Below are 10,636 nucleotides of genomic sequence, written 5' to 3' on the forward strand. Positions count from 1 at the left end.
TTTTTTTTGAGATAGTCTTGCTTTGACGCCCAGGCTGGAGTGCAGTAGCACAATCTCTGCTCACTGCAACCTCTGCCTCTTGGGTTCAAGCGATTTTCCTGCCTCAGCCTCCCAGGTAGCTAGGATTACAGGCATGTGCCACCATGCCTGGCTAATTTTTGTATTTTTAGTAGAGACAAGGTTTTACTGTGTTAGCCAGGATGGTCTCAATATCCAGACCTTCTGATCTGCCCGCCTCGGCCTTCCAAAGTGCTGGGATTCCAGGCGTGAGCCACGTCCCCAGCCCTGGAAAGATACTTTCTGATCCTACATGGCAGCGTTTTCTGCTCCCTGAGACTTCTCTGGTGAAGGCTGGGGAAGCTCAGCCGTGCAAATGCCAGTGATGGCAGTTGCCTTCCCTTTGGATGTCGTGTATCTACACCCCTCACAGCCTCCAGCTTCAGGGCTCGGGATCCCAGAGGTGGAGCCCAGCACTGAGAGACTGGGTTTCTTAGGACTGAGGCTGCGAATGTGGAGAAGATCACCACGAAGTTGTTGAAGGCAGGCGCCAAGCCAGACCAGATTGGCATCATCACGCCTTACGAGGGCCAGCGCTCCTACCTGGTGCAGTACATGCAGTTCAGCGGCTCTCTGCACACCAAGCTCTATCAGGTGCGCCGCCATGGACACACACGGTCTCCTGGGTCATGCGGGGGGTACTGACCTGGACCTTCAGGTTAGCCCGCCCAAGAGATGCCTGCCCTGGCTGGAGCTCAGAGCATGCCCAGGAAGCACCTGTTGGCCAGCCTCTGGGGAGGGCACAGATAGCACATCCCCAGAGTCCCTGTGAAATTCTGGTCAGGATGGAGACTTTGAGAGAGAAGTCACAAGGGTCAGAAACATGGGCTGAGACTGGCACATGAGGGTGTTTTGGATCGGGGTGGTTGAAACAAATCCAAGGTGGAGCGAGAGTGACCCACGCCTGCCACGCAGTGGGTATTGTGTTGTGGAGACCGTGGTGTTCACATCTTTATTGATGGGATGAGACGCCCACTGCGCGTGAGTTGGGAGGAGGCACAGCTCTGTCTCTACCAGGAAATGAGCCATGTGCTGAGTCTGAGTGGCCACAGGGCAGTGATTTCTGCTCTGTGCTTGAGCATGGGCTCAGGTTCTCCAGGATGAGCACGTGTGTTCTCAGTGCTAGAAATCAAATTTCTGTGGCTAAAAGAACAGGCTGGGTGTCACGCCTCATGCCTGGAATCCCAGCACTTTGGGAGGCTGAGGGGGGAATCACTTGAGCCTAGGAATTCAGACCAACCTGCGCAATGTAGGGAGACCCCGTCTACACCAAAAAGGAAACAGCAGGGTATGGTGGCATGTGCCTATGTTCCCAGCTACTCCGGAGACCGAGGTAGGATCAGCTGAGCCTGGGAGGTCAAGGCTGTGGTGAGCTGAGATCGCACCACTGCACTCTAGCCTGAGTAACAGAGCAAGATCCTGTCTCTTTAAAGGAAAGAAAAAAAAAAAAGCCCAGGGCCTGGACAGCCTCTAGGTGTGGTGAGCAGGCACCAGGCCCAAGCTCTTGGGTGGGATTAAGGGCGTGTCTTGGTGCATTTCCTGCATTTTGTGGGTGCCGGGAAGACAGCCTGCTGGCTGACAGTGACCACAAAGCTCTCTCGTAGGAGGTGGAGATCGCCAGTGTGGATGCCTTTCAGGGACGCGAGAAGGACTTCATCATCCTCTCCTGTGTTCGGGCCAACGAGCACCAAGGCATCGGGTTTTTAAACGACCCCAGACGTCTGAACGTGGCCCTGACCAGAGCAAGGTAGGGAGGCTGCCTGCTGCGTGGGGTGCCCAGCTCCTCATCAGCCTTCACTTCCCAGGGAATTTGGGCCAGGGTTCGGGGGTCGCCAGGACCAGAGGTCAGAGGGCCCTGAGCAGCAGTTGAGAAATGATGCCTCACCCGGGAGGTCTTTGTTTCTGTGTCCTGAGGGTTTGCTGTGGCCCCTGTGCGTCAGCCCAGCAGGCCTCTGGTCTGATTCATAGAAACCCTGTGTGTGGCTGTTAAGTTGTTTAGTCTGAGAGCCTGAAGTTGTGGTCCCGTCTACTATTTTTGGTTCTGAAATACAACTTTTCTGAACCAGTGATAGCAGAAGGGACTCCGAGAACACGGTGTCCATTCTGTGGTCCTACATAAAACTAGACAGCAGGCCGGGTGCGGTGGTACATGCGTGTAATCCCACGTAATCCCAGCACTTTGGGAGGCCCAGGAGGGTGAATCACCTGAGGTCAGGAGTTCTCAGCCTAAAATGGTAAAACCCGGTCTCTCCTAAATACACAAAAATGAGCTGGGCGTAGTGGCACATGCCTGTAATCCAAGCTGCTTGGGAGGCTGACAGAATCTCTTGTACCTGAGAGGTGGAGGTTACAGTGAGCTGAGATTATGTCACTGCACTCCAGTCTGGCCAACAAGAGCGAAACTCCATCTCAAAAAAAAAAAAAAAACTAAACTAAACTGCAAGGACCCACTTGTCAGCTGGCAGTTATGGGCCTGGCTCCATCCAGCACAGGGAGAGAGCCCAGTGCTCCTTCTGGCTCACATGCACGGTGGGCCTCTGCATAGGTCATGGTGGCTTTATCATTGTTAATACCCCCATGGTCAATGCCCCCCGAATTGCCTCTTTCTAGGACACCCTCTTGTCTGGTGGGCAGTATCGGGTGGGTCCCCCCCTCACAGCTGTGTGAGGTGGGCCTGAGGAGCTGGGTATCAAGTCTGCCCCAGCCCGCCGGGGGCCTTGTGGGACTGCCTGTGCCCAGTGTCTGGAAGGCCGACTCTTGACAGCAGACCCTGTCTCCAAGCGTATCCACCCAGCCTGGTGTCTGCCATGGGGTTGCTTAGAGTTGGCCACAAAATCAACGCATGTGCAAGGTCAGTGGCTTGGCAGTGGACTCTGGGGCCTGTCCATGTGGCCAACAGCCTGCCTGCCACCTCAGCTCGCCCATTCTGTGCCTCTGTTGCCTTGGATTTGGGTTCTGAGCGAGTGCAGCCTTGCCTCTTGGACCATCCCGTGAGACGGGCAGCTCTCCACGTGTGTCCTCAGCACCGCACCCCTGCCGCAGGTATGGTGTCATCATTGTGGGCAACCCAAAGGCGCTGTCGAAGCAGCCGCTCTGGAACCACCTGCTGAACTACTACAAGGAGCAGAAGGTGCTGGTGGAGGGGCCACTCAACAACCTGCGTGAGAGCCTCATGCAGTTCAGCAAGCCACGCAAGCTGGTCAACACCATCAACCCGGTGAGTGCCCGCAGGGCAGCGGGGGCACGGAGAAACCCGGGCCCAAAACTGCTGGGAAGGTGGCACAGGGGCCCACGGTGCCCGTGAGCTGAGTGTGGGCAGCCCACTTTGTGTCTCCCGAGCTGTGTGTGGCATTTTTGGTTTGGGGCTGCTAGGTCCTGAGAGGCTTCTGGGAATTGGGCTCTACCTTCTGGGAACTGTGCTGCAGCAGCCTGGGACCTCGGACATGGTTTGCGAGCCTGGGGTGCTCTGGTGATGAGGGGCGTGGCGTGAAGCTGCCTTAGCCGAGTCCCAGGGGTCAGCGTCAGAGCCCAGGTCAGGACAACAGGGCAGGCCGAGAGCCCATGAGACAGCAGCTCCCTCCTTTCCCCAGAGAGAGCCCCTAGCACAGTGTCAACACCCACAGCGGCACACCTGCCCCCTCCCAGGCCACTGGTTGGTGGGAAGCTGTTCTTCGTGTTGAGATGACAAATTCCTCACCTATCTAAACTTTTGCAGGGGGCCCGCTTCATGACCACAGCCATGTATGATGCCCGGGAGGCCATCATCCCCGGCTCCGTCTATGATCGGAGCAGCCAGGGTGAGTCGCTCGGCAGGGGACCCAGGCGGCCCCTTTTCCCCCCACTGGGATGCTGGCCGTTCCCACAGCTGCAGCTTTGGGTGTCCCCCTTTCCTCCCCCTTGAGGGTGGGTTCTGGCTCCCTTGGCCTCCCAGCCCCCAGGGCATCTCTAGCCCCAGAGCACCCCGGGGCGTGCGTTTGTCGTTAGCCAGAGTCCATTCATCAGTGTTTCCTGGTGATGGAGCTAGTTAGCTTTTTCTTGCTTTTTGGTGGTGGTAGGATAGGGGCTGCATGTAGTACAAATAGAACATTTTCATTAAAAGGATTTTTTTTTTGGTAAATGGAGGGTGCTTTTAATTTATTTTTTTGTTTAGAGACAGGGTCTCACTATGTTGTCCAGGCTGGTCTTGAACTCCTGGCTCAAGCAGTCCATGCGCCTCAGCGTCCCACAGTGCTGGGATTACAGGCGTGAGTCTCTGTGCCTAGCCAATTTTCAGGGGTTTTTTTGTTGTTTGTTTTTCAGAGTCTCTCTCTGTCACCCAAGCTGGAGTACAGTGGTGCGATCTTGGCTTATTGCAACCTCCACCTCCTGGGTTCCATCAGTTCTCCTGCCTCAGCCTCCTGAGTAGCTGGGATTACAGGCACCTGCCACCACACCCAGCTAATTTTTGTGTTTTTAGTAGAGATGGGGTTTCACCATGTTGGCCAGGCTGTCTTGAACTCCTGATCTCAGGTGATCCACCTGCCTTGGCCTCCCAAAGTGCTGGGATTAATAGGCGTGAGCCACTGCGCCCAACCCCAATTTTCAGCTTTTTTTTTTTTTTTGAGACGGAGTTTCACTCTTATTACCCCAGGCTGGAGTGCAATGGCGCGATCTTGGCTCACCGCAACCTCCGCCTCTTGGGTTCAGGCAATTCTCCTGCCTCAGCCTCCTGAGAAGCTGGGATTAAGGCATGTGCCACCATGCCCAGCTAATGTTTTGTATTTTTAGTAGGGCCGGGGTTTCACCATGTTGACCAGGATGGTCTCCGTCTCTTGACCTTGTGATCCACCCGCCTCAGCTTCCCACAGTGCTCGGATTACAGGTGTAAACCACCGCGCCCGGCCATTTTCAGCTTTTAAGATCTGTGTAGGCCAGTGATTCCCAGCAGACTCTCCTGGGGGAAGGTGATCCAGTCCAGGCAGGCTGCTGTAGTCAACATGGAGTCCTGCGAATCTGCATCTTCAGCCTGGAGGGCCAGCACACATGTGCAGCTCCGGCTGACTGGCTGATGGGGTGGGTGGGGACATCGCCGAGGTTTTACCAAGGCAGGTGATGCCTGACTGTGATTTGCAGGCCGGCCCTCTAGCATGTACTTCCAGACCCACGACCAGATCGGCATGATCAGCGCTGGCCCCAGCCACGTGGCCGCCATGAACATTCCCATCCCCTTCAACCTGGTCATGCCGCCCATGCCGCCACCCGGCTATTTCGGACAAGCCAACGGGCCAGCTGCAGGTGAGCACCTGTGGCCTGGGTGTGGCCCTCCTGAGAGCGCCTGAGGGTGTGCTTGTCTTCCAGGCCCTGGCCTCCTTCACATTACCCTGGACTGCTGTCTTTCAGGCCGAGGCACCCCGAAAGGCAAGACTGGTCGTGGGGGACGCCAGAAGAACCGCTTTGGGCTTCCTGGGCCCAGCCAGACCAACCTCCCCAACAGCCAAGCCAGCCAGGATGTGGCATCACAGCCCTTCTCGCAGGGCGCCCTGACGCAGGGTTACATCTCCATGAGCCAGCCCTCCCAGATGAGCCAGCCCGGCCTCTCCCAGCCGGAGCTGTCCCAGGTCAGGCCGCCCCACACAGAGCCCTCTCGGAGCTCTCTGACAGGACCTGCGGGAATGAGGGTGGGGCTGTGCACCTGGAATATTCCACCTGGAGAGCCCTGGAGAGCTGGTCTGGCGTGTGTCCCCTGTGCAAGTTACCTGTCCCTGAGCTGGGGTCAGCGGAGTGGTTCTCTGGCTCTTAGTTTGGGGACAGCTTTTCCATTCTCTCAGGCTGCTTAGGGCTGTTTGGACGTGAGCGCCCTTGGCCAGTGGCTTACTCACCTCCCCACCTTGTCTTTCAGGACAGTTACCTTGGCGACGAGTTTAAATCACAGATCGACGTGGCGCTCTCACAGGACTCCACTTACCAGGGAGAGCGGGCTTACCAGCACGGCGGGGTGACAGGGCTGTCCCAGTATTAGAAGGCAAGCCCCCCGGAGCAGGCCTGGCCCCGCCTGGCTTCAGGGAGAGGGATGGGAGCGGCTCTCCCCAGGGAACTGCACTAGAGGGGTGTTGTCTGGAAATGTGTGCGGGGCCCGGGGTGTGCTCAGCCTGTGACTTCCACTGCCAGTCAGGGTCGCTCCCTGTGTGTCCCAGTCACAGCCCCACTTTCCCCTTGAGAGAATTCTAGGGCTCCCCATGGAAAGGGGTGTGGAGGCCCTGAAGTTCCCATGGTGGTCCAGGGCAGGAGGACGATGATGGGCCCCTCCCCCACCCTGACGGGCAGCCCTCTGCTCGCAGGACCCCTGCGGGGCCTCGGTTTCCTCCTCAGAGTGGGGGAGGGCAGCTTGGGCCCTCCCTCATTGGCCTGTGTGCTGCAGGCCCGTGGGGTGCCAGGTGCAACCTCTCACTGCCTCCTGCCCTTCTCCCTCCCTTCAGGTGGCGGCGGAAGAGCTAAGCAACGTGGCTTAGTCCATCAGCATCTTATTCTGGGTAATAAAAAATAAAAATAAACGGATACCTGTTTTCCACTGCTAAAACTGAAGCACCACTGTGAGCGACAGGAAGGGAGAGCGCACGAGGGAGAGGAGCCGAGGCCGAGCGCCCCCTGCTGGCCCGCGGCGGCGAGGAGCAGAGGGAGCGGAGGAGGGGCCGGCCCGCGGGAGCCGCCGCCACCAGGAGGCCCCGCTCCGTCCCACCGGGGCTGCGGCCAGGGCGGAGGGAGGAAGACCCTCATCTCAGAGTAGCCCTTTCCTCTGTTCTTTTATTTCTTTTTCTCTTTGATTGAAAGGGGACTACGTCTTAGCAGGAAAAAACTTCGCATTTCTGTGCCCGAGCAGGCTCCTTCCAAAGGCCACGGCGCCCAGGCAGAGCCCCAGGAGGGCGCATCTGTCCACGCCGACCGGACCCGCCGAGGTCATGCTGCCTGTTCTCAGAGGGCCTTCATTTAAAGAAATTAACGGTGTTTGGGGTTTTTCTGTTTTTTTTGTTTTGTTTTTTCCTCAAGATTCTTTTAAAGGAGTACTGAAAAATACTTTCCTAAGTTTATATCTAAACTCTTAGCGGTGGACCTGGGAGATGCGAGAAGCTTCCAGAAACACAGTTTAAACAAGCCAGCGCCACTGGAGAAGAGGAGCAACACCTGTGCCTAGGCCCAGAGGATTTTTGTTGTAGGTTTTAGCTTCCAACGGCTTCAAGAAGCGGGTGATCAGGCCGCTGGGGTAGCTGCCTGCCGAGCCTGGAAGCTGCTCGTTCTCCGCTGGACTCAGAAGCCAAGCTGCTTCCTGCCCGGACTCCGCGAAGGGCCCTGCGCCTGTGAGGAACGTGCTTTTGGCCTCACTGAGACGCGCCTTGGCCAGGACTGACCCTGTGGCCAGGGGCTGAGAATGTGGCTGTTCCCGGATCGATGGCTTTTTCCCAGGGTCCTTCGAAGGATTTGGTGGAAGGACAAGAGGGCCTGTCCCCGTCCCCAGCAGGTACCACAGTCCTGCGCTGGTTAGACACAGGGCGCTACACAGCACTCCCCTGAAGTGGGAGCTCTGCCTGTCAAGCAGCTTTGCTGATGGGGCCATGGCTGCCGCTGGGGTAAGGAAACAAGTCACAGAAATCACGTTCTGTGTGAGAGGCTGGGAGTGCGGGGTCGTTTTAGCTGGCAGAGCTGCTCCAGCCCCTCCAACACCTAGCTTGGGGCATCATTCTGCCTGGTGGCCAGGCCTCCAGCCTCCCCCAGCCTGGGCCTGGGGCTGTCCCTGGCACTGCGCTGAACACCTCCAGGTTCCCGCTTCTGCATGGGACAGACGGGGACGTACAGGCCGCCTTCTTTCTGGCAGGGACTCGTATTTATTCCCATTGCTGTAGGGCTTTCGGTTTCCCCTTCTTCCGGTAGGCCGTGTAGAGGCACAGACCCGGCTAGGTTTCCGCTGTGACCCTGCAGTGGCCTGAGGGGCGCTGCCGCCCCACCCCAGCTGTTGGGCTGGGCCCCTTTGCCTCTGCTTCGCCCTGTGCTGTGTTCTCCAGCTGTGTAGCAGCAGCCACTGACCTTGACAAACCCAGGCGCACTGTACCAAGGCAATGTAACTCTTGATTTTTGGTCAATTTAAATTCTTTTGTCACCAATAAAATATTAATAAACAGTTTTGCCTACACACCAAGGGCTGGATGAACTGCCGGGGACGGAGGGGGCTGGGGCCCCGCCTGGGTGAGGGGTCGGGGTATGAAGGAATCCAGAAGAAGACTGAGGCAAAGCCCAGAAAGGACACGGCTGCCTGCAGGACTGAACAAGGGCGACCCCTGCTTCTGGGGCCCTCCCGTGGGCAGCACCTGGGCCTATGGGGGCTGCTTCACCTTGGGCCGGAGGTCACCACCCCCACCCCCAGGCAAGGAGTCCGAGGAGACCAGCAGAGCAGACCACGGGGGCGTTTATTGGGCCCGCGTTCCTGCCTGCGCCTGGTTAGCGGCAGCCACACTCGTCCACCACCATGTCCTCATACTGCCGCAGCACCACGTTATCGCTGTTGTCAAAGAAGAGCACGGAGATGGGCGACAGGCGCGCGGGCACGCAGCAGGGCAGGTCGGCGGCTCCCGGGGCGGCTGCGTGCATGAGCGCGCGCAGTACGGCGTGGTTGAGCGCAGGCGGACCCCCGGGCCCAGACAGCGAGGCGGGCAGCGAGCACTGACCCTGGCAATAGTTGGCCAGGAAGCCGCGCGGCGCGATGACCCAGTGGTGCCAGCCCACCTCGCGGAAGCTCACGTATAGCCGCCGTGCACGACACGCGCCCCCAGGACCGCCGCCCAACACGGGTTCGGCGCCGCGCCGCGGCCGGGCAAGGGGGTGGCATAGGCGCGGGTCGAGGGTCACCAGCAGCAGCGAGGCCTCGGCCAGGCGCGCGCAGACCGCAGGGACCCGGGGGCGCAGCGCCAGCGCCAGGCGGAGGCTACGCGGCCACGAGGCATTGCGATCCCAGGCGGCGCCCAGCAGCTCTGCGCGCACCGGCAGCCCCAGGGTGGGAACCGCCTGGCGGAGCAGCACCGGCCCGGGGCTCGCGCCTGCGCCCTGGCCCGCCAGCGCCACGCTCAGCTCCCAGCCGCCCTCCGGAGCCGCCGCCGCCGCGAAACGCAACTCCAGGCGGGCCAGGCTCGAGCGCTCAGCAGGTTCCACAGCCGACAGGTCGAAGACGACGGTCCACTCGGGGCAATGCCCCGCGGCCGAGGCAGGCTCCGGGGCCCGGGTGGGCGCACCTGGGGAGGCAGGGACAGGACTCAGCTCACGCTGCGTCCCGGGCCTGCCTATGGGGTCTCAGTTGGGGACAGGCAGGAAGGTGAACGGTGGCGCTGGGGGTGCACCGTCGGTGGGAAAGGTATGAAGCGGCGGGGCGGGCTGATGGAGTGGGGGCAGGGCGTGAGTTCCAAGGAAGGCACCCTGCGGGGTTCGGGGGTGGGGGCGGGCTGGCCTCCGCGGGGAACCGCAGTGGCTCACTCCTGTAATCCCAATACTTTGGGAGGCTAGGCGGGTGGATCATTTGAAGTCAGGAGTTTGAGACCAGACTGGTCAACGTGGTGAAACTCCATCTCTAGGAAGAGGGGTGGCCGAAGTGGGAGACAAGAGCCAGCGCCTGGGCCCCTGGGGAAGCCATGCTGGGGTGTGGAGGTGGCATCTGCAGGAAGGCATTAAAGGGTGTCAAGTGGCAGGGGTGGGGATGGGGTGGGGACGTGGTCTTGGGAACCCCTTGGCATCTGCAGCAAGCAGAGGACGAGGAAGGGGTAGGGTGAGGTGGCCCAAGTTGCTAGCAGCCTGGACGGGGCGGGTGGGGACTCTTGGAGCCTCTCGGGCACCCCCGCCCTGGAAAGTCTGGTTTCCGGGACCAGTGTCCCCAGCGAAAGTCCCACTCACCTCGGTCCGGGATGTGGCGCACAATGTTTCCGGCGACCCCCAGCTCCTCTACGTGGCACGGTTGCCGGGTGACCCCTGGGGACGTCCGTCGCGAGCCCGACCAGGTCTCTTGGGGGTCCCGGCGTCGAAACAGGCGCCACATGAGCGGGGGAACAGGACGGAGCCTGGGGGCGCCCTGGGGCGCATCGTGCAGTCCGAGAGCCTGGAGCAGGGCGGCGGTAGCGGGGCCTGAGGGCACGTGGGCGCGGGTCGCGGGCAGCGAGGGCAGCAGCAGGGCCAGGAGGAGGAGGTGGTGGTGGTGGTGGTGGCAGCTGGGACCTTGCCGAGGCGGTGGCATCTTCCTTCCAGGCGATGGACAGTGTGTGTGCAGGGTCCACCGCGGCGCGGGACCAGTGGGCTGAGGGCGGGGCCAGTGTTCCTAGAGGGGCAGGGGGTCCTGGGGGGCGTGGCCGGGGAGTAGAGGCAGGATGAGGCGGCGGGGGTCCCAAGGGAGGTGGCTGCGACCCTAGAGGACCAGAGGTAGAGGAGGGGGTGGGGGAGCGCCACGGATGGGGGCGTGGTTTTCGGGTGGGGCCGGGTCCACGGGGGCGGGGCCTAGGGGTTCAGAGGCGCTTGTCCTTCACCAGGCCGTTCCTCAGTGGCTTCCTGGGGGCCAGAACCAGCGCAGGTTAGC

At 60.2% G+C, this 10,636-nt stretch overlaps 2 protein-coding genes across 3 annotated transcripts in view; one reads left to right on the forward strand and one right to left on the reverse strand.

Moving 5' to 3' along the window:
- UPF1 (UPF1 RNA helicase and ATPase) overlaps positions 1-8,220 on the forward strand; it is a 37,232-nt gene extending 29,012 nt beyond the window's left edge. Inside the window, exons 17-24 of one of the 2 annotated variants that reach the window (XM_017501333.2) lie at positions 495-651; positions 1,662-1,804; positions 3,100-3,274; positions 3,773-3,854; positions 5,170-5,331; positions 5,437-5,654; positions 5,936-6,058; positions 6,513-8,220. In XM_017501333.2, the coding sequence (XP_017356822.1) occupies positions 495-651; positions 1,662-1,804; positions 3,100-3,274; positions 3,773-3,854; positions 5,170-5,331; positions 5,437-5,654; positions 5,936-6,055 (1,057 nt within the window). In that variant the 3' untranslated portion in view covers positions 6,056-6,058; positions 6,513-8,220. The remainder of the gene's footprint in view (positions 1-494; positions 652-1,661; positions 1,805-3,099; positions 3,275-3,772; positions 3,855-5,169; positions 5,332-5,436; positions 5,655-5,935; positions 6,059-6,512) is intronic. The other variant, XM_017501332.2, reaches the window with a different exon arrangement.
- GDF1 (growth differentiation factor 1) lies at positions 8,154-10,636 on the reverse strand. Its single transcript, XM_017501334.2, has 3 exons — positions 9,964-10,636; positions 8,438-9,311; positions 8,154-8,363 (listed from the first exon to the last, which is right to left on the reverse strand). The coding sequence occupies exons 1-2, from the start codon at positions 10,298-10,300 to the stop codon at positions 8,524-8,526; spliced, it is 1,125 nt and encodes a 374-aa protein (XP_017356823.1). The 5' UTR covers positions 10,301-10,636; the 3' UTR covers positions 8,154-8,363; positions 8,438-8,523.

This window comes from Cebus imitator, unplaced genomic scaffold, assembly GCF_001604975.1.
Source record: "Cebus imitator isolate Cc_AM_T3 unplaced genomic scaffold, Cebus_imitator-1.0 Scaffold280, whole genome shotgun sequence".
Classification (NCBI taxonomy): Eukaryota; Metazoa; Chordata; class Mammalia; order Primates; family Cebidae; genus Cebus; species Cebus imitator.